This window comes from Lissotriton helveticus, chromosome 9 (genome assembly GCF_964261635.1).
Source record: "Lissotriton helveticus chromosome 9, aLisHel1.1, whole genome shotgun sequence".
Classification (NCBI taxonomy): domain Eukaryota; kingdom Metazoa; phylum Chordata; class Amphibia; order Caudata; family Salamandridae; genus Lissotriton; species Lissotriton helveticus.
This window is the reverse complement of record NC_136070.1, coordinates 134,299,816-134,319,315: the sequence shown is the minus strand read 5'-3', so window position 1 is coordinate 134,319,315 and position 19,500 is coordinate 134,299,816. Positions and strand designations below refer to the sequence as shown.

Below are 19,500 nucleotides of genomic sequence, written 5' to 3'. Positions count from 1 at the left end.
AAGTGAATGTTTATATATCTGGCTCTCAATTCGAACGCAGTGAGACTTAGGCTTGTAGTCAGACGCAAAAAGTCTCTTTAACATTCGCTACAGCATTCGGCAATATTAGAGGCTGGTGGACATTTGGAACACAATGCGTGCACTTACCGGGAGACTCCCGTTGCTCTTCGTGTCCTCCGACACTTTCAGTCGGCGCTCGACCGGTTGTCTTCGAAGTCCTTTCTCAGCCTCCGTTAGCAAATTGTATCTTCAAGCGTGGTCCGCCCTGTGTTTACAGAACTGTCGGCATTTTTTTCAAAGAACAGTTCAACTTCGCCGCATGTTCCGGGGCTTGCAATGTCAATATCAAATTTGAACACATCCACGTTTGTTGATTCAAGGAACGCTGGGCTCTCCCCCGTGTATAATTAATCACGAGCAAATGTCCCGGGCGGGGGGAGCGTCCTGTTAGCTGGCGCTGGCAGCGAGGATCGGGACGCCCTCGCTACAATTGTTTAAAACAAGTTTTCTTCTATCCAAGAAGACGACGCACACCACTTCTATTTGATTTCAAGTATATTTATTCTCCAGCAGGCATTCACCACCTACGCGTTTCGGACTGTTACAAGTCCCTGATCACGGTCATCAAACGTTAGTCCATCGTTTGTGTTATGTATTTATACTAGTAATCCTACACCGCAAATTAGGATGCATTGTGGGATCAGTATGCAAAAACCGTTTCGTGTTATTTTAACTGACTTTGTCAATACTGTCATGGCTCGCGAGTTAGGCACTCTGCAAGTTTAATTTATTGGGTATGGTAGTGGCGATTTACCAACGAGTTGTGAGGCATGTCATATTGACATTAAGTATGTCATTTAACATTATTATTTGTGCCTTCACATCAATTGACTAAAAAGTCATTGGGTAATACATATATATATATATATGTATGTTCATGGTTATGTTTGTTGTTTAATTTTCTATTGAGCACCCAGTCACCAGTCACGACTCACTTCCTATGTGTACAGTTTGTTTAATTATTGTATGTTCTGGACAGCTTTATTTGATTCAAACAGTTAAGAAGGCCATAATACAATAATTTATCTACACTTTCTCTCTTTTTTGGTCAAGTGTTTGGTTTTCACGATTTCTTCTCAGTTTCTTAAATTGTATATACAGTATATTTTCAATGAAATTGTGTTATCCGACAAAACCATTGTTTTTCTTTAGCTTAACTACCCAGGTTCTGAGGGTTACTGGGTTACCCCATTACGTTTAATGACATAGGTTAACATGGCAGGAAGTTATTAACTAATATTTCCTGATAGGAGAAGGCTAAAAGTACCATTCAAAGACTTCCCAGAATGGTATTAACACCCTCGACGCTCATGACGAGCTGAGCTCGTCATGAGCCACAGCGCTCTGGTGCTCATGACGAGCTGAGCTCGTCATAGCCCGTGGAACGCTCAGGTGCAGGGAGAATTCTCCTCCTGTGCTGAGCATTCCACCGGAGTCAATACACCTGTGACGAGCTCAGCTCGTCATGAGCACCGTAGCGCCGTAGCTCATGACGAGCTCAGCTCGTCATGAGCATGGGGGCGCTGCGCGCTCCTCCCCCCCCCCCAGCACAGTGGGGGAATAGCGCCCGCAGCGAAGGGGTTATTAAACTCAAGAATATGATGTGGTTGAATTTCTCCTAAAGTGTACATACAAGGAGTTATAAGACTTTCTTGTTTGTAAGTCTAGATTCAGCCTTCCAGTGGTCTGTCCTGATTGTTCAGAGTTAAGTGGATTAGCCAGACTGTTTTCAAGAGGTGATAAAGAGCCCCTGGGGTTAACCATCTCTTCTGGGAGGGCAGTGTGCTGTTCCACAGGAATGCCAGGGCAGGGGGAGGAGTCGTAAACCATGGTCTTCAAAGAAAAGCGAAGAAACTAGTTTCATTTCCAACTCTAAACTTTTCACCTCAGCCAGAGCTAGGCTTATGGAATGAATGCACAGATGCAAGGGGGGGAGTTTATGAAAAGAAGCCATCCTAGGGGTGGGTTTAGCCAGCTCTGAATTCCCTCCTGGAAAATCCGCCATTATGAATTGGAGGAATTGGGGCATTCTGGGACAAAATAATGACACGCTATACATGATGTGGTCATATTCTTAGAGAGTTGCCCTGCTCCCATTGGTCAGCAGTGACCTCCTGATTGACCCAGAGAACTGGGAATAAGTATCTGAGAGGAGCAGAGTCTCTCAGATCTGCTGCTTGAAACTTAAGAAAACAAGACTTTGCCATGCTGAAAAGTTGGGGTGCAAAATTCTAAGGTCTGCCCTCTGAAGACTGCACCAGCTGAAACTACAGCCCTGTGGATTGCCTTGCTGAAGCAGAACTAAAGAGTGAACTCCCTGCAAGCTACAGGTTAACAGAGCTCACCTGGAACATCACCACCAAGGATCCTCAACCTACAGAACACCAGTGGATTTGTAAAGGTTTTGTCCAAGTAGATTTTGGAGGTCCTGAAGTCCTCAACTTTCAAGGACCACCTTGGAGCTTCCAGACCCTTGGAGTGAGTTCGAGACACTTTGGGATCCCTGGGGGAACTTCAGGAAAAAGTTCCAGGAGCTTGGAGAACTTTGGAGCAACTTTAAAAAAAGCTCCATGGGGGACCGACTCAACCCGGCCAGCCAAGCCGCATGCCTTCAACCACGAGCCGGCCAATCCTCCAAGGTTCGTCCTGCTAAAAGCTCCGTAGGTCCGACTTCCGGAGTTTGACTGGGAGTAGAAAAAATCAGAGGCCGGCGAACCATTACTGTATCCGGCTTGGTGAAGAGCATCGAGGGACCCCGCGAGAAAAAGCTTCAGAAAAGTTTCTAAGTTTGAAGGTAAAAACTGTGACTGGGACCTTCCGCGAGTGGTAGCCGCGACAGTTTACACAACATTTATCACAATATACAATACCAACAGTTTTCACAAACATTAATTTGACATAAATAACCCAATCACCAAAGGAATATAGTGTGGCTGTTGCATAAATCAAGCATTGTAATTGATTAGGATACTAGGTTCCCCCCTTGTTTTTGCATTTATAAATGGCCCTACCTGGGTCCTGTCCTATGGGCCTGACCCCTGTGTTTATTCAACTTTTAGAAGGTTGGCATTTTCTTGTCATAATCATTTATGCCTTCTGCCAGTATATTGGGTCACATAACTGTGACTAGCTCTGTTTGTGTATTGCTTCCAGACAGTGGCACAAGGGGCTTAGGTGTGGACAGGATGGGCCATCCTGCCAGGATGACGGGGGAGGAGCTGTACCCTGCCGTGCTTGAACTTCAAAGGGCTCTGCTTCACAGATGCACAAAGAAAGCTGATACCAGGCCTGCCTGCTTTTTGTTATGCTCAGACAGTTTGGAGCATAGACAGGGGAAGGGAACAACTTTCCAGAACCAGGTGTGGGGTAGGAAAGCGAATCCGCCCATACAAAGGCTGGCATCAGGTATAAATATTGGACATCCAGAGCCACTCATTAGATGACTCCTGGACCTGTGGAAATTACAGAAGAAGGTGCGCCCTGCTGCTGGAGGACTGCCCTGCTGCTTGAAGGACTCCTTGATTGTTTAAATGTGCTATCTGTATGCATGTTTGGTGTTGCTGAACTGCACTTTTATGGCTGTTTGGCTGAAGTAAAGTAATTTGATGATGATAATGACTGCCATGCTTTCTGAGAAGTAAGCCTGCAGGCACTTGCCTTCGCCCCAGGTTACCCAGGGTTACTCTAAGGGTCAGTTGGTTGACCTCCTGGGTGATCTACAGAGACACCACAAGCTTCAGAGAACTCCTTTCAACTGCCCGGCTGACCTGCTGCAACTGGGCAAGCCTGAACCTGCTGCTAGACCAGCCCGAGCCTCCTGCTGGCCTCTGCTGAAGTGAGTCCTTGATCCCCCAAGAGGTGCCTCAAGGATCCTGGATCCTTGGCTGGCTTTAGAGAGAACTGCTCCTTGCCTTACTGATGTTGCATCAAATCAGGCGCGAAGCGACACAAAGTCCCTCAAAGTGCTGCAGCACAGCTGAGAGCCTTATCGGAAGCAACGCTGAGCGACTCAAAGCCCCATAAAGCCTTGCCACACAAGTGAAAGCTTCATTGAAACCAATGCCGAGCGCTGCAAAGCCTCACCGCACAGCTGAAAGCTTCATCGGAATCGGCATCAAGTGATGCAAAGCCCTGTAGAGCCTCGCCGTACAGCTACAAGCTACGTAGGAACCGACGCCTAGTGACACGAAGCCTCACAAAGGAAACCAAAAACATAAGGTAGAACTCTCAGTGGGCCAAACTTGATCCTTTACCCAGCCTGTGTTCCATCACGGTCGGCCTGAACTTGTTACTTTGTCCTGGTCCAGTGCGACCAGACACCCATAGTTGGCGAACTTCTAAAATTGCTTATCTTTGGCTCTACTTATTAGATTTTTGTTGTTCTGGTATAATTATATTCATTGAAATTTACTCCGTTTTTCTAAATTGGTTTGGGTATTTATTGTGTTGTTTCTTCACTTTAATACTGTTTGTGTGCTGTATAAATAATTACAATCCAAAGAGAAACCCAAACAAGAAAGGATGGTATTTGTCACTAAATTTTCCACACAATCAACACAGATTAAAACCATAATCACTAAGCGTTGGGAATTGTTACAAACTGAGGATGATTTCAAAGGATTATTCAAAGATCAACCGCTGTTTGCTTATGAACACAGTAAAAATCTCAAGGAGTTGGTAACCAAAACCAAATTTACAATACCTCAAATTCAAACAGCACAGCCAGGAATGAAAAAATGCACAAATTGCAACAATGTAATTATCGGTAGTTCTGTACAACATCCACAAACTGGCAAGAAAGTGAAAATTCGCAATTCAGCAAACTTTAACTCAACCCATGTAGTATACAGCATCAAATGCCCATGTGGCAAACTATACATAGGCAAAACAGACAGAAAAATCAAAATTCGAATCTATGAACATAAGAGCCGCATTCGCAACAAATCGACAACATCCAGTCTTGCCTCACATTGGACGGAAATGAAGCACACTATTCCTTAACTAAGATTCCAAGTTTTGGAAGTTATCAATCAAATACCAGACCGAGATAACATAAAATGGTTATCACAAAGAGAAATATGGTGGATCAAATACATGGACTCCATGATACCTAAAGGTCTCAATGATAAACTAGACATGGTCTGCTTCTTGTAACTGATTCATATTAGTGTATTCACCATTATGTGCCATAGAGGGATCAATAGTTTAGATTCATCATTGAATATCAGTCACATTGTACATACACACAGTTGACCCACTTACCTTTCATGACATAGATTCTAGAGTAACTTTTTACATCAACATCTCATACAGGTTCCCATCTCTATAAAATCCCAGCACAGGTTTATTATTTTTTACAATCTTTAACATATAGACCTTAATAAACTTTTACTAATGACAGAGAATAGCACGTTCAACATTCAGAAATGTAACCATGATATCTTATGTATACTTTAAACCAGACACAATACCATTGTAATAGGTGTGGCTTGTTATCCTAATTCAAGTTCAGGAAACTTCAATTTTCTATGCATGATCTATTTTCTATTTTCTATTTATTTTTTTCATTAACATCACATATTGGGTGAAGTTCCTTTTCATATCAGTGGCACATATTTCAGCAGACATCCAGTTGCCTTTTCATAAACTCAGGTATTACGCTATCATTGTTTACTCTTCCAACATGGCCGCTATTTCCTTCGATCCTTTATTTGTGTAGAAATCTCGCGCAATCTCGTTTTCACGCTTGCGCGTCTTGCATCTTTCTCTTAAACCAATTTGATTCTTTTAGAAGCCACTCGTTCTCATCTTTCCATTTTTATAAATTTAAATGTCTCCATGTTGTTCGTTTTGTTACACCGTTCCGATCTACCAGTTAGCTATTCAGTATTTTGACCATTTCATCATGGCCGATACTACACCAGACTAGACTGAGTCCGCCTTCCATATTCATGGCAGACACGAACACGTAAATACTTTATCGGTATGAACCCCGGCGTGTTCCAGGATATGCGAGGCTCTCACACGGAATTCTCATTTTCTCGTAAAGGTAAAACTTCGCCATTGCGGTATTTAGAGTCACTCCACTGACGAGTGGATATAAACTTCAATAGCTTTTTTTTATTTCTCATTGTTTACAGGCGGTAATCTTGTCGCATTTGGACAGCGTCATTGACCATTTTGGCTTTACACTCCTGATCTACAGGTATTGTTTTGTTGTTTTTGTGCAACTTGTCACAAGTATAAGCTCTAGAGTAACTCTCACGCTTATATTGTTTTAGGGAGTACTTTCATCCTTCAACCACAACTTAACAGCTGTACATTGCTTTGAACTTCCACAGGTACGCTCCGCAGATGTGCTCCGCAGATGTGACAATATTCATCGCTTGGCCCCTTAGGATATACATAATCTAGATGTTTGATACTGAGTCCATCTCTGTCATTTCCTTTATACTCCATTTATTGAAATGGTAACTTTATATCATATTTGCTCTAGTCTTCAAATTTCAAGATTCCACGTTTTCATAATCTATGGTGACAATGATGTTCTTTTTTCTTTAGCGCTTATAGTCCCACACTCGTGGGATTTGACCTTACGAGAACCGCGTTATAGAATACTAGTACACTGTTGGTAAGCGCTATTCTATATTACATCAGCTTTAGAAGCTACGGCGTCCTTTATCTCTAACTACAGGGTCCTTTCTTTAATTTAACACCAAATACTAACCTTTGGTATTTCTACACAATTAATCATAAATGTTGAGCTACAAACAGCAATTAGCACTTTATAAGCACATGAAGAAATGTACTTGTTGTAATCATTCTTAGTCATTAATAGAAATTATTGTTCCACTTTGTTTGACAACATAGAGTTCAATTCAATTCAATTCATGAAGCTTTATTCGGTTCATACAAAATAACCATAAAAGTACAGACATAAAATACAGATATTAGAAATTCCACACACAGTTTTTAAAATAGCATACTTTTACGTGCCTTGATGGACCGATTTAAAAAGGTAGCGGTATAAAAAAAAATATCAGCAGACTCCATATTAAATAACAAACTCATTGCCTGGTTAACTGCACATACACCATATTTAACAAACATGGGTTTCAGATAAGCTATTCGAAAATTCTTGTACAGTTTACAGATCAGTAGAAAGTGCAGAGTGCTTTGTTTAGTGACGCCATCACACAGGCACGGCCCAATTGGATGTTTCTCAAGATTTGGCAGGGCCACTAAGTGATGTGCTACACCAAACCTCAGCCTGGTTAGCACAAACTTGAGAGATGGCCTAGTCACCATGGCTAAATAACGTGGAAAACCTTCATACATATTGTATTTGCTGTAAAACATAACAGTGGACAAAGATCTATGAGCGGAAACCCTTATCGCTGCTTTTTGAGCCAGGAATGTAATTTTCAGCTCAGCTTTGGAGATCTTAGAAGCGGCACTAGGGTCAGTCAATACATTTATGTTAAATATTTCTAAATAACAGTCAGCAACATATTTTAACCACGGGATATTGCGAGATTTATCAAGTAATAAACAATCCTCGATTATAGACCTGTTAAGACTTTTCATCCTGAAGCCAGATAGATCGCCATAACATAAGAGGCCTCATAGATAATAGATCATCTAAAAAAGGGATGTTCGATTCCCGATGGATCAACTCAGTCGAGGCGGATGTGGGTAAACATAGGATTTTTTTAAAAAGGAGTTCTCCTGTGATTGCAAATTATGATAACATGCATGACCCCAGACCCCCGCTCCGTACATTGCAACAGTGACACATCTTGCCCGATAGATATTAAGCATGTCCCTTGTCCGCCTGTCGCCAACTTTTGCCGCAAATCTAAAAACACTATATGTGTTTTTAGCCATCTTGTTACTAATATTATTAAATTCGTTAGACCACCTTCTGTCTTTCGAGAAGGTTATACCAAGATAGCAAAATCTATCCACTTCTTGCACCTTTTCACCCTCAATAAAAAAGGCATTAGAAGTTTTACTTCTGGTCCCACAAGTCATTGTATGCGTTTTCCCCTTGTTGATAGACAGTTTTCTATCCTTAATAAAGGCAGAAAATCTATCTATCAGACGCTGTAGTCCAAGAGGAATTCTTGAAAGCAGAACAGCGTCATCAGCGTATAATAACGCTGGTACAGAAACGCTTTTAATTTGGGGGGCATTTTCAGCATTAACATCTTTTAAAATTGAGTCTATTTCATTAATAAACAGTATAAAAAGTAGGGGGGCTAATACGCAGCCCTGCCTAATCCCACGTTTAACCCTGAATTTCAGGGTACATTCCCCTTTAGTGCCATAGCGCACGCATGTTTCTAGTTTTTCGTATAATCTAGCGAGAAAAAAGATTATATCCTCTGGTGCACCGAGCTGTAACAAGGTTGGCCACAATAAGGAGTGGTCAACCATATCAAAAGCACTGCTTCAATCTGCAAAGCAGAGGTATAATGAACCCTGTTTGGCTTCAGTGTATTTACCTATCAGTAGATCAAGATTTATACACTGGTAGAGTGTACCCCGACCCTTCCTAAACCCAAACTGACTATCGGCCAGGACGCCCTCTAGCTCGACCCACTCTTCTAGTCTAGCCAGCATAACTCTACTCATGATCTTAACTGAGGAGTCAAGAAGAGAGATGGGGCGATAATTTTTTACATCTGATCTACTGCCCTTTTTGTATATCGGGATAATGATGGATTCCCCCCAGGTTTTTGGTGCCACTGTACATACTGCTGCGTTAAAAACAATGGCCAAAAGAGGTCTCCACAACTCTGGGGCTGCTTTATAAATGTCTATAGGGACCCCATCAGGTCCCTGAGCTTTGCCCCCCTTACTAGCACCAATGCCAAGCTCGACCTCTTTAACGGTTATGTCCAGTGGGATGGTTGGCCATCTACCCAGATTGTTATCAACACAGTTAGAAGAGCCAAAAATGTGAGAAAAATGCGATACCCAGTCATCACTAGGTACATTAGATGTTAGCTCAGGTATATTTTCCTCCTTAAGAAATGCAGAGTTGACTTTAGCCCAAAACAGTGTACTATTGGATAACTCTGCTGCTTCATTAAAGAGTCCCAAGCTTGGTGCTGCAGCTCGCCCTTCCTTCTCTTCAGGGCTTGCTTGTACTCAAGTCTTAATTTAACTATAGAACCAGGGTCCCTTGGCTTTATTACAAGAGCATGTTTTAACATGGTTAATAAACTTGTACATGTATGGTCAAACCATCCCGGGCCTTTGCTATATTGGGCTTTTTTAGGTCTAGTGAACCTGGCATCAATGGATTTGTTAATACCATCAAAAGCAATTAAAATACGTTCATGATCTTTGTCATTATCCAGAATAAGGGTAATATCCAACAAACTTTCTTTGACAATAAAATCTAACTGTTCGTTAGCCTTCTGCCCTACCCATCTTATTCTAACTCCATTAGGTTGATGTGGCTCTATGTTAGCAATAGTGGTACCTGCCTCGACGGTACTACTCCCCCACAGGGTACATTCCAAAATTATTCGATTATGGTCACTTAAAGAAGTGGCCTCAATCCTCACTTGTTGTTTTTTGCAATTGCCGCCCTAAGTGCGCTGGGGATGCCCAGACGTGGGTCCCAGGCACTCCACACCACTTGGAGTCAAGCTAGCCGGGCTGAAGAGAGGTGTTACCTCGAAACCGGTCCGGTCCTCGGATGCTTGATTCCGGTCTGGGAAAGATATGGCTGTTGTAGTTCGGACTGGACTGTTCCCATGGGGCAACAGGGTCAGAGCTGATTTGCATAAAGCCATTATCTGACCCAGGGTGGTGTGGAGTGCAAAAAAACGATGGATTTGGGCCCAGATCTTTTGACTGGGGGAGTGTGTGACATTGATCCACATTCAGTCCATCACTTGTTGTTTTTTGCAATTGCCGCCCTAAGTGCGCTGGGGATGCCCAGACGTGGGTCCCAGGCACTCCACACCACTTGGAGTCAAGCTAGCCGGGCTGAAGAGAGGTGTTACCTCGAAACCGGTCCGGTCCTCGGATGCTTGATTCCGGTCTGGGAAAGATATGGCTGTTGTAGTTCGGACTGGACTGTTCCCATGGGGCAACAGGGTCAGAGCTGATTTGCATAAAGCCATTATCTGACCCAGGGTGGTGTGGAGTGCAAAAAAACGATGGATTTGGGCCCAGATCTTTTGACTGGGGGAGTGTGTGACATTGATCCACATTCAGTCCATCACTTGTTGTTTTTTGCAATTGCCGCCCTAAGTGCGCTGGGGATGCCCAGACGTGGGTCCCAGGCACTCCACACCACTTGGAGTCAAGCTAGCCGGGCTGAAGAGAGGTGTTACCTCGAAACCGGTCCGGTCCTCGGATGCTTGATTCCGGTCTGGGAAAGATATGGCTGTTGTAGTTCGGACTGGACTGTTCCCATGGGGCAACAGGGTCAGAGCTGATTTGCATAAAGCCATTATCTGACCCAGGGTGGTGTGGAGTGCAAAAAAACGATGGATTTGGGCCCAGATCTTTTGACTGGGGGAGTGTGTGACATTGATCCACATTCAGTCCATCACTTGTTGTTTTTTGCAATTGCCGCCCTAAGTGCGCTGGGGATGCCCAGACGTGGGTCCCAGGCACTCCACACCACTTGGAGTCAAGCTAGCCGGGCTGAAGAGAGGTGTTACCTCGAAACCGGTCCGGTCCTCGGATGCTTGATTCCGGTCTGGGAAAGATATGGCTGTTGTAGTTCGGACTGGACTGTTCCCATGGGGCAACAGGGTCAGAGCTGATTTGCATAAAGCCATTATCTGACCCAGGGTGGTGTGGAGTGCAAAAAAACGATGGATTTGGGCCCAGATCTTTTGACTGGGGGAGTGTGTGACATTGATCCACATTCAGTCCATCACTTGTTGTTTTTTTCAATCCTGGGGGGGGCACAGTATGGGGAAATATTGGTTGAAATAATTACATGATCAATAACTGAACTGCTCTGCTTGTTCTTAAAAGTAGGGATAGTCTGGCCCAGATCATCTTTAACAAAGTCTAGGATTTCCAGATCATAGCAGCCTATGAACTTATGTAATAATTCACCATAACTGTTGTGTCTGAAATGCAAGTCATCCAAACCAGCATTATTAATAACCCCACATACCTTTTTGGTTGACAATTCACACAGCGGTAGGCTAAAATCACCCACCCAAATAAAATCAAATGAACCATTTAATTCTGAGCAAAAATTATCAATTACGCTGGCCAGATTATTGACTACTGTCGTCCTGGAATTATCAAACACATTATTGTAGTAATTAACCAGTAATATATTACGCCCTTGGTCCGCTATGAGCCAAAGGATTTGAACGTGCGCACCCACGCTCAAATACCTTTTTACTACAATTTTCCGCTTGATAGAGACCAAGATCAAGAGGCCACCTTTGGCTCTCCCTGAGGTTGAGTCTTGAGCCACCAAGCTATAAGAAACAAACCCCTCATAATTTACTTCTTCCCTACACCACGTTTCTTGAAAACAGAGAATATCATGACTATTAATAAAGTTTTCCCAGCCCAAAACATTCCCCTTGGACTTTAGTCCAGCAATATTCCAGCTAACAATTGTAATACCATTAGAATACATTGTGTTTAAAGCGGCTGGTGAAGCTGAGGCATGTGTACCACCCCTCCGTCCTCAGGTTACAATTTAGTTTGTCCCCACAGTCATTTTGCACTATTAAATCACCCGTCAAAAGTTGGTCTGTGACTGTAAGCAGGACGTAGGGTTCGATTGCCCGACCATTTGTATTCACCCTTACAGGTAACCCACTACCCCGATCATGTCAATCGTTAGAATCCAGGTAGCTTAAAGCTTGTTACCTGTTTGACAATGTTACTTCAGGAACAGGGCGATGAATAGGTATAAAAGGTCTACTTCTGCTGGTGTCGTTGTTTGCTTTAATAAGATGAGTGTAGAAGTAGCCAAGTGGGCGATCACATATGCTATTCACGTCATATACAAGAGAGGCTGCTCTTAATAAGGCTGTTGCAAAGTGTTGGCGATGTTTAAAATTAATAATAACACAATCACCCCTACAGGTCTTTCTAGAGGTGCCAATCCAATTGACCCTTCTGGTAGATAATATTTGATCGGAGTAGGTGATAAGAAAACCACATTGCTTGTTCAGCCATGAGACTGTTCAGCCATGAGACTGTTTTATTTTTAAGTGATTCGTGCGATTCCGGATGGGGCTGAATGGGATGATGATCAGTTGGCGGGACATTGGTTAGAACAACCACATAGGGTGCACAATCCGGTAGCAGGTTAATATAGCGGCTTTTCTTTACTTCTCTAGATCCCAATGTGCTCTCTGGTGGCGCTATAGCCTGCTTATTCTGGCAAGTAATTGGTATTGGATCGGGCATAGCAGTTTCAATTATGCTGAATCTCTCACTAGGTGTGTTTGATAAACATTTGCTAGTTCCCCGTCCCTCTTCAGCGGGGCCCTTAACAGCAGCCTTAGATCTTTCCGCCAAGGCCAGGTGTGTTTCCCTAAGACTTCCTAGTCTTTTGACTTCTAGGGAGATAGTATCCAATTTAGACACTAGGGGTTTAATAATCTCTTCCATCTTGGCTTCTATCTTGGCTTCAATAACACTGACTAGAAGATTAAGTTGCTCAGTATTTTAGTTAACAGCGCCACTTCTTTCCAATTGCTCGGATTCACCCAGGGGGCTTTTTTGGGGTGTTTCAACTCTTTTTTTACTACGATTTCCCCCACACTTAATTTGTAGTTTCCTACAGAGCCTCATCACTCTAGGGGCCGGTGGGCACTGCTCTGTTATCTCATTGGATGTATCCGGGGTGTCCTGATCAAGCTCAGAGTGGACCTGAGCTTCAGTGGTTACAGCTACCCGATTGCCTAGTTCAAAACTGTCTCAATGGTTAGAGTGGCAGACCCTGATGCAGAGGTCTAGCCCGGGACCAGGGTTCAATTCCCCGCCTCGGCGGCTCTTGGGCTCAAAATTCCACGGACCTGATAATTCTCGCCTCGGTGCCTATTCCAATCATGGAGTCCCACTCTGCAACTCTGGGCAATAGCTTGCTTAATCGCCACAATGGCCCCCACAACGCTAAGGATGCCTGGCCTCCACCTTGGGGGTGCCCAGGAGTGGACACCTCACAGGGAAAGCCAGGATGGGTTCCACAGCGGTATTCGTACAAGCGCCTTGAGACCCTTGCGGGTGAGTAGTGCGCTATACAAGTATCAATTTACATTACATTTACATTTACATTACATCTATAATGAATGCGGCCAATGGGGAGTGAATGACTAGGGGTACCGCAGGAGGACTCCCCCGTCCTAGCGAAGCTCTCCAGTCATTATTGATTTTGTTGACCACTTTCACTAGATAATTATCTAGGGTAGCTAACACAGGTGCAGTTTTATCAAGTTTATGTTTAGACATGGTCAGAGCAAGTGATAATTCCTTAGATGCTCAGTTAAAATTTAAAAGAACAAAGACTATCATGAATTACAGATTACACTAATGCCGAAATTGGCTCCCAAACATATATTCATAAATAAATATATGGTAACTAGAACAAAACACTGTCCATAGTCACGAAAATTAATAGTCTCACTTGAGGGAATTTACAACCTCAGCTGCAGGATCAAGGTCCGTGGCCCAGCCCAGCCTCGACCTGCCCCGGACTGCCACAGACTGCCCCGCCCTTGTCCCGGGCTTCTCCCGCGCGCGACTCACGATGCGAGAGGCGTTCCGGCTTCTTCTAGCGCCTCCGGGCGCGCTGCTGTCACAAGTAATATGCGCCACCGCCCCAAGGCCTGCCGGGAGTTGTAGTTGGATGACCGCACTATAGCCGTTCCCCTCACGACTTGCAGGTAAGTTAAAAAATAAGGCCCCCAGGAGCTCAAGGTGCTCCGGCTTCTTCTAGCGCCTCCGGGCCCGCTGCTGTCGCGAGTAATGTGCGCTGCCGGGAGTTGTAGTTGGATGACCGCACTACAGCCGTTCCCCTCACGGCGTTTGCGGCGTAGTGTGGAGTGCCGTTGCCCTCACGGCTTGCAGGTAAGTTAAAAAATAAGGCAACATAGAGTTGATATGACATCATTTTATTTTTTCAGTTCCCCTGAAGAAGAGATCCAAGGATCTCGAAATGCATTGGGATTAACAACTATATTGTAAATTACAAATGATTGTTATGTCATGTAATTTTCTCACGTTATTGGATGAATTTTTGTGTTTGGAACATAAATGTGTCAATATTAATGTAAATAAATACTGCAAGAGACACTGCAAAGTACACACTGTGGAGTAAAATCATTAAGATTATCGTAAATCCTCAGAGAAGAGATAGAAAAAATAGAGCTGAACCAAAAGGTCAGCACTAGCTGTGCAGGAAGGGTTCAGTGATTAATGTGTCATTCCAATCATATTCTAAATACATAGGAGAATTGCTCCCTCCTCCCAACCTTGCACGCCCTGTCTTAAAATAGTTTAAACATTAAACGTAACAGATTAAACTACAACAAAGTGTGCACAGTACATCCCCCCAAACTCATGGTATAAATACTTTAAACCTTGCCTCTCAGTTAAGTCTAACTGCGTTTGTGGCAAGCTACCAGAGGGTTAAGCACATTAATTTAGTGACTTTTGTGGTTCATCCTTATAAGGATTGTGGTTGTTACCTGAGTGGGGCTTCCACCCCACTCAAACAGTAACCCAATTTCTTACAGCAAGCATCTCTATTGAGATATTCCTTCTATCACACGTAAGCCTCCTGGTGCCCGGTTGACTCTCCTGCAACATAGCGCCGTTCAGCCAATCACAAAGCATGCATCATTTAATCAAAGTCCAATTGTGTCTCATCATCGGATATTCAAATACAGGGATCATCAGCAAAAATGGCAAATATTTTTTCATGGTATTACTGTATTGCAGCACTGTTCTTACTGTAGGCATCTCACCACTGCCTTTTTTAGATGCCTTTTCCTATTAGGCCAAGCAGAATGAATGCAAGTCTTGCACGACTATGCAGATTAAAGAGACCTGGCTCCAAGTGTCAGTCATCAGTTAGATATTGAGAGGAACAAGTCTTTCTACAATGTTTATTCTTGAGAAGATCTTTGTTAAATCCAAGAAAGATTGTAAAATCGTTTGATATCCTATGCTTTATATAAGGCTTTATATAAGGTAAGGTCCAAATGTAAACACTAAAAAATAGGTCTATCTCTCAAACTTTTGGCAAAGTCTCACGTCAGATGGCTAAAAGCCAGATTAACCACACATACATATAAGCAGTTGGTGCATTAACTCACAGAGCTATTTGTTCTTTTATGACAGAAATGTCCACTTCACTGTAAGCACACCGACTACTATGCATAGAAAAAACATGAACATCAGAACTTTCTGGCATCTTTCCAGACATTTTTAACTATTTGTGGCTTAACAATCATTTTTTCCATCGATTGTGATGGCATGATAGTGTTTTTTAATAAATCTAGACAAGGAAGCTCAAATGAAACGACTAGGTAGAATGAGGTTTCAGCTCACAAGCTCTGTGTGTACACTATCTGTTTAACTAATGGAGAAGGTACTTGGAGGAGGAGAGCACATTTGTACCCAAGCCCCCCCCCACACATAGAAATTAAGAGACTTTGCAATTTTAGCTAGACATAAAAAAGACAGTTGTCCATAATGACCTCTAAGGCCTTTACTCTGAGACATGTTAAATGATTTCATTTAATTTACAGATTCCCGTTTTCCAAAGAGGTGGTACCGTAATCGCCCTAAAGACTGCAGTGGGAAAGTCCAGTGAATGGATGAAGAACATTTCCTATGAACTGCGTGTTGCTCTGGACTGTAAGGTGCGGTATTGGAATAAGTCATTCTTAGTAAAGAGCTGTTGTTCTCTTTTGATTGCCTTATGTGTTCTGTGATACCTGCATGACATCCTACAGAGAGCCGTTCAAAAACACAAAGCAATGACTTGAAATGGTCAGATTTACAGCCAGAAAATGGCTAAGAAGTCTCACCACCTAGAGATGCCAATGCAGAATAACCTTGGGTGGGTCTAGAACAGAACTATGGTGCTATAAAGGAGCACTCTGTATGTCTGAGAGCACTAAGGAATGAAGATTACATTTAAAATAATTAAGATTAAGAATTGAACATTAAATGACATTTAATTTAGTCTACTTAAATTAATCTATTTTCAATTAAGATTAAATAGTTGTTTTATGCCCGAATCTGAGTTTGTGGGGTCGCCACCATCTACCAGGATAGCAGAAGTGATTACCTCTGCCACCCTGGCAGACTTTCGCCTGTCATGCTGAGAGAATACCACTGGTTCAAGCAGCGATCTCCATGCCTTCGGAGGAACATCTATCATGGTGGTTCCTTTGAAGCCACTGCAACTTTGTGCGCAGATGCTGTGTTTCAAACATCTGTGCACCAAACGTTTAAAAAAAAACTAAAGCGAGAGGTAGTTTTTGAAAAGCAAAAACAACGAATGCACCTCTCACACTGAGATTTCTCTCTCAAAGTGTGTGGTGGTTATATTTCTCTATCTGCTACCACCAGGTTTTTCTGGTGGTGACATACAGAACAAAAATATAAATCTGTCCACGCTATATAGGGCGGCTGTGTGATGTCCCTACTTAGGCATTCCCAAATCCATTGACCCCTCTGAGTAAACCTTCTGATGGCGGAGCCTGTAGGGGCTCCGGCATCAGAAAGATGATTATCCGTCTACATCTAAATAGAGCAGGTGGACCTAAGGTTTGGTGGACAGGGTTCTCCGCCATGTTTATGAGAGCATACCCTGTCCATCAAACTCTAAATTTGCCCATTAATGTTTAATGTCATAGAATAAATGGTGGTGGTCCTCAGGGATTTAGCTTGTTTAAGGCACAGAGAGATAACCTGCAGGGGCACATCAGAGATTGAATTCTAAACTGGCACAGAGGATTTCCCCAGTGGAAAAAAATGAAACATTTTGTTTGAGGAATTTAATGTTAGGAAGCCTAAGTCCATCCATAATTTACATGGGTAGAGTTGGGTGTCAACTGCATTGAGTTACATCATTCTTCAATAGCAGATCTTCCTGCAGAAGAACTGAGCTGCAGGGGATTCAACATGACAGGGAGAGGAATTGTGATTGGAGGCATAGTATTTATGAAATTGTATATATTCATCTGAAATTAAATTCTATATATCCACACTGTGGATACCCCTTCTCAGCTCTGGTGTTGTATTACATAATCTATTGCTTTTTCGAGTTTGTGGTGTTAAGTCATATAACTTGAGCAACTTAAATTTGTGTGTGATTGAGGGTTAGGCGAGGAGGCAAAGGGAGAGACGCTACAGTCTAGATGTCGGGTATTACTAAGCTCCCACAAGGCCCAAGTAGTCTAAGTCACAAAATTAAAGAGGTTTCTTTGATCCACAATTGGCTAGTATGCATAAGCAGAAAAGCCTTTCCTCTGAGAAAATGATTGTGCTATACATGCAAAAATCAACACTTAAGTTGCAAAAAAAAGAAGGTGAACAGTTCAAACGTCAAAAAGGCAAGGGATTTATATGCAGAATGTTACAGAAATTAGGTAATTAGATGTATGAATCATGGCAAAACAGACAAAATGTTCAATGTTATTTTGTAGGAAATGCAATACATTTCAAAATAAATGTTCTTCATCAGACTTAGGCACTCTTTGTGGATGACCCCCATGTGAGCACTGTGAGATAGACATTGATGACTGGCATATTAAAGTTTGTTACATTGGAGTTTGAAATGTTTCTAGTCACTAGGATCTTGACAGAAGCCGTCAATCTTTGATAATATGGTCAGAAAGAGACCCTTAAGGTCAGATACAGGGGTTAAATAGTAATCTTTCTGAAAAACTCACACACGTGGAAAAAACACAAAGTTGGAGCCATCAAAATTATTTCAGTTTCAAGGAGATATAAAAATGTGTCCTAGTTGTCAGGAGCGGTTCAGCTGGCATGTAAGGAGGGTGGTGAGACGGGAGGACAAAAATAAAAGTAAAAAATAAGTGAAAAAAATAATAATTCTTCTTACCCTCCTGGCGCCACGCCCTCCGCGCTCGGGTCTTCTCCAGGTAGGTACACTGCTTGGTCCACTAGAATGTACAGGTTCAGCAGGTTCACTGTAATTCCTCCTGGCTCCTAGCTTCCTCTGTCTCAGGACCTTCTGCGTGCTGCAACCTAAGTAGGGTAGTTTCACTGGAAACCTTTACCACCTTCAGCTTAGTGAGTCAGTTGGAAGCCAGTGCCATTAGTTCTGTATCAAATGTTAAGTGCAGAAGTTCAGGATATAGCCAACTGGAATTTTCCCCTTTGTTCAGGCAGGCTTATAAGAATTCTTCTTCTTCCTCAGTACAGCAGGCAAAGGTGCATTTTATCCTCTTCAGATCCAGGCAGATCAGATTCTCTCCTTGGTAAAACAGCCAGGCTTTTCTTTTCCAGGTTAGTAACAAGCATAGACTCTCTTTCTTCGCTTCAGGGTGTGTGACATCAAAATAAATCCAGAGCTCCATGCACCCAAAATCCAATATGGTGACTCCCTGTCTAAGCTGTGCAAAGCTCTCAACTGCCTTCCAAGTCCAACTGTCTTTCTCTGAGTTGCCCCTATTATATTACAACGCAAATATTGTCTACAGCAATTTGGTAATAGAAATGTATTTTATTTAAGGTTTTTGTAGAGCGCAACAATCATCCACAAGGGGCTATCACAGCGCTGAGTTACTCCCTATCATTTTGGAGGTTCACTGGATCGCACAAAAAAGTCCTTAAATCCTAAACAGCCAGGTTTTTAATTTGTTCCTGAACCTAAGATGTTCTTCAGTGAGGCAGAGATCTAATGGTAGCATGTTCCACTGAACAGCTGCCAGATATGAACATCCTCCTGCTGTGACTTTCTTTATTTGCTTTGTTTTAGCCAGTGCAAGGTTGTGTGATCTCAGTTCACGTGCTGGAGTATAAAATATCTACTCTAGCTTGTAGGATTTGTGGACCTATTTTGTAAAGTGCTTTGTGCGCATGATAAAGAAGTTTAAACGTTGTTCTTTACCGCGTGGGCCACCAGTGCAGGATAGGTAGACAGACAGATGCAGAAATATGTCTGTCTTTATTACAGATCAATTTGGCTGCTGTGTTTCATATCACTTGGAATCGTGAAAACAGATAGTCCGCCATGCCCATATAACGTGCATTCCCATAGTCCAGTCTACTGGTTATGAGTGCCTGGATTAGGGTCTTTTCCCATTTGACTGGTATTCAGGTGAAAAGTCTCCTTAAAAGTTTTAGAATGCCGATATACTGCCACAAGTGGCCTTGACTTGTTCTTGCATCAATAGAAAATTATCTATGAGGACTCTGAGATTCTTTGCTACTTTCTTGGGCTCTGGA

At 42.8% G+C, this 19,500-nt stretch overlaps 1 protein-coding gene across 4 annotated transcripts in view; it reads left to right on the top strand.

Annotated features, from left to right (window-relative positions):
• The window catches only part of GANC (glucosidase alpha, neutral C), a 360,817-nt gene that overhangs the window by 274,112 nt on the left and 67,205 nt on the right, over positions 1-19,500 (top strand). For 3 of the 4 annotated variants that reach the window (XM_078659630.1, XM_078659632.1, XM_078659631.1), the window contains one exon: positions 15,825-15,938. In XM_078659630.1, the coding sequence (XP_078515756.1) occupies positions 15,825-15,938 (114 nt within the window). Of the gene's footprint in view, positions 1-15,824; positions 15,944-19,500 lie in introns of all 4 variants that reach the window. The other variant, XR_013600863.1, reaches the window with a different exon arrangement.